The sequence below is a fragment of the Pimephales promelas genome, chromosome 4 (assembly GCF_988280905.1).
Source record: "Pimephales promelas chromosome 4, fPimPro1.hap1.1, whole genome shotgun sequence".
In the NCBI taxonomy this organism is placed as follows: Eukaryota; Metazoa; Chordata; class Actinopteri; order Cypriniformes; family Leuciscidae; genus Pimephales; species Pimephales promelas.
This window is the reverse complement of record NC_142772.1, coordinates 3,673,789-3,677,639: the sequence shown is the minus strand read 5'-3', so window position 1 is coordinate 3,677,639 and position 3,851 is coordinate 3,673,789. Positions and strand designations below refer to the sequence as shown.

General features: G+C 39.3%; 1 protein-coding gene across 1 annotated transcript; it reads left to right on the top strand.

Annotated features, from left to right (window-relative positions):
- The first annotated feature begins 529 nt into the window (after window positions 1-529).
- On the top strand, window positions 530-3,364 carry h1m (linker histone H1M). Its single transcript, XM_039662436.2, has 5 exons — window positions 530-715; window positions 795-1,075; window positions 1,159-1,276; window positions 2,878-2,924; window positions 3,006-3,364. The coding sequence occupies exons 1-5, from the start codon at window positions 634-636 to the stop codon at window positions 3,273-3,275; spliced, it is 798 nt and encodes a 265-aa protein (XP_039518370.2). The 5' UTR covers window positions 530-633; the 3' UTR covers window positions 3,276-3,364.
- The last annotated feature ends 487 nt before the right edge of the window (window positions 3,365-3,851 follow it).

The following is a 3,851-nucleotide window of genomic DNA, read 5'->3' as shown; positions in this document are numbered from 1 at the left end:
AACACCCTCTCCGTATCACAGACAAAGCTTGATGTAGTACCGAACTAAACTGCATGTTTGAGCCGTTGTAGAGATAGCAACTTGCACAAATATATCTTAAATTATACCAGTCATTAATTTGTTTCAAGAAGATGCACTTTTATAAAAGCTACTCAAATGTCCGAAATTGTACTAAGGCCTAATCCTGGTTTGTTCAAAGTCCAAAATTGTGCGTTTTCAAGGCACCCAGAAGGTGTTGAAATTGCCTTGCCTTGCCTTGTTGTCGTGTAAATGGTCAAAACGTATAAAAAAAAGTCTCTAGTTGAAGTCAGTGTCATGTAAACAGCTTCAATGTTCACTTTGCAAAGGAAACCACTCATTATTGGAGTCCCGAATCTGTTTAAATAATGATCCTTAAAGGTAGGAAAGGAAACACACATTTTCACTTCAATTCTGAGCTAATTATTTCTGGCAACTCGGCCAATCAGTTAACATTAATGTGGCTAATTAATTAGGGACAAACGACTTGATGATGAACAGGTGACGGACAACTGCAAAGCTCCGTGGATAAAACACACACACAAGCTGGTTAGTTTCATGCTGGAGTGAATTGAGTGGGTTTTTAACGTTATTGATCTTTAATTTGATTTTGAAATGCCACCTAAAAAAGTTTCTGCAGCGCCAACGGCCACAATCCCAAAGGATTCTGAGATTGAACCTATTGACACAAAAACAGGTTTTGTGATGTCTATCAATTTCTAAAATGTTCCTATTAGGATTTGATTTTAGTATGACTTGTCTAACTGTCGTTTAAGATGTTCCTGAAAGCTCAAGCGCTAAGGCCGCTGGACGCAAGGTTTCTCCGCACCCAGCCACCATGGAGATGGTGAAAGAAGCTCTGAAAGAGTTGGACACCAGAAAGGGTGTTTCGGCTCAAGCAATCCGTACCTACATCAAGGAGAAGTACAAGACCGTGGATGAGACCCGGCTGAAGTTTATGGTGCGGAAAGCCCTGAACAAAGGCATCGAGACTGGTGTGTTTGTGAGACCTGCGAATTCTGGGGCAACGATGACTGGTGCTCAAGGGCGCTTTCGGGTAAGTCTTGCACCGTTCTATGAATCATTGTTAGGAATGTCAATATAATGTAATGCCTGAATGGTCACCATGTCCTCTCTCAGATTGCTGCCCGGACCAAAGCAAAGCAGGTGAAGGTGCAGTCAAAGGAAAATGCTGATCCAAATGTGCAGAAAGCATCCAAACCTAAGAAAGCCAAGGCAACTAAAGCCAAGGGTGAAGGTAAAGATTAAGTAGGCTATTAAAGTCTTTTAAACTTGTCTTTCAATGCTTGTTTACGAGCACGAGTTAAGAGAATTGCAGCATCCACAATGATAAAGGCATGAGAGTAAATCTGTTCTTGATTTCACTTGCAAAGCTTTTTTGATAGTTATTTCCACTGAGTAAAAATGGCTTGTTTTTTGTAACGATAGATGCTTTTCACATTTAAAGGAGTAGTTCACTTTTAAAAACTTTTCCTGATAATTTATTCACCCCTCATTTATGTCATCCAAGATGTCCATGTCTTTCTTTCTTCAGTCGAAAAGAAATTAAGGTTTTTGATAAACATTTCAGGATTTTTCTCCATATAATGGACTTCAATGGGAACCAAATGGTTCAAGGTCCAAATTAGTTTCAGTGCAGCTTTAAACGACACCAGACGATGAATAAGGGTCTTATCTAGCGAAACAATCGCTCATTTAAAAAAATAAATAAAAGTTAAAGTTTTAGAAGCACAAATGCTCGCCTTGCTCTGTTCTTTGATCGTTTGTGACTCCTGTTCAAACCCGTTCATCAAAATGAACAAATCTTTTTCGAGTCATGACTCGAAGGGTACTAGATTAGACCCTTATTCATCATCTGGTGTCGTTTAAAGCCCTTTGAAGCTGCACTGAAACTCTCATTTTGACCTTGAACCGTTTGGTTCCCATTGAAGTCCATTATATGGAGAAAATCCTGGAATGTTTTCATCAAAAACCTTAATTTCTTTTCGACTGAAGAAAGAAAGACATGGACATCTTGGATGACATGTGGGTGAGTAAATTATCAGCAAAAGTTTTTTTAAAAAAAAAAGTAAACTACTCCTTTAAGTTTAAATGGCAATTCATTTCCATTTACACCAAGTATAGTGAACATGGCAACGTTAACGATATGCCATTTACTACTAAAAATAGTGATTAGATTCTATTTACACTCAATAAAAATTGCGGTACTTTCTTTGCTATAAGTGTTAATAGTTGGCTATTTATACTTGAAAATAGTGGCATATGCTTATTAAGCGGTACGCCGTGACAATGAAGTTTAAATATTTTAATTAAAACCAACTTGACTTGTGCTGTACAAAATAAATAACCATTGAATTAAATGCAGACAGACAAGCCAGATCCAATAAAAAAAGACTAACTTTGATTTAAAAATGGATATTGTGGGAGCAGTTCTGATTTGAACCAGAAAACCCCTCGACTTTAGTCTGGATTTAGGGATCCCTAAGAGCCTCTGATTGGTAGACCCTGGTTAAAATGGCCTCTGCCAATAGGTGGGCTATTTACACTTGGTGTACAGTAAATGGACAGTCCTTTTTCTTTTCTTTCTTTTAAGTTAATCTCAATTTGTTGTGCAGTGGTTATGTTGACATCACTGCTGGTTGCACTTAAACTAAACCAATCATTGTGGTCCATTGATGTCGCTGGGTTTTGTTTTTGCAGTAAAGTGAACTGGTCTTGGGAGCGAAAGCCCTTCGTGTAAACCTTGTCTCTATAGAATAACTGCTGTGACAACTCTTTTAGTAATGTCATGACTGCTTCAGTCTTTTTAATGGTCGTCCCCTCCCCCTTCCATTCAAGGGACAAGCAAAGAAAAGAAGCCCACAAAGAAAAAGGAAGCCACAGATGTGAGTTGTCTGATTTTCACCTTATACATTCGCAGCTGTGATGTCGGAACGCACATCCACCCTCTTTCTTCTTTCTCTTAGGATGCGAAGCCTAAGACGCCCGAGAGGGATGCCACTGCCTCAAAGGTGGCCCCTGCTAAGAAGCCAAAGGTGAAGAATGCTGCAGGGGAGGGTGGAGCGGAGCCCAAACCCAAAGCTAAAAGAGCCGCTAAAGCATCAAAAGAGGGAGCTGAGGAACCAGCCGCTAAGAAAGGAGGAAAGAAAACTGCAGCAAAGGCCGAAGAGGGTGACCCTGGAGAGAAAGGTGCTGTAGCCGCTGCGAAAGCCCCGGGGAAACGAGGAAAAAAGTGACTAGCGACCTTTTTACTGTTTTTACTCCTTGTGTAGTGACTTTTATTCAAGCACTTGTGTACCAAATAAAGCTTTTTACGTACGTTCAAGAGATGTGGTTTTGAATCTCATTGAGCTAGTTTGGTGGAAAATGAGTTTTTCAATGTTGGTTCATAGTATAGAGGGAATGCATTGACGTCACTTTCCCTCCTGACTGAGTGGCAAAAGATCTGCTGCGTGACTGGATTTAACAGGGGAAATTACAAAAATGCGACTAAAATGAACAATTTTATCAATTTAAACAAAGTTGGACTTAATATAGTGTTCCTTACAACTTACTAAAGATCCTGTGATCCATGGATATTGACATGCAGCCAGGAATTGTGTTGCCTGACATTTATGGTTGCCTGATTTGAACACCAATATAGACCTAAACATAAAGCAAATTTGCCTGTGAATGCTTTATATAAATACAATCTAGGTAGGTCTAAATCCGGGTGATCACTTAGATCAGTGTTATTTATAGCCTGTATCGTCCAGCCATAAAACTTTATTTTTTGGTCAGTTTATTAAACCTCCAATAATTCAGAATGTGCA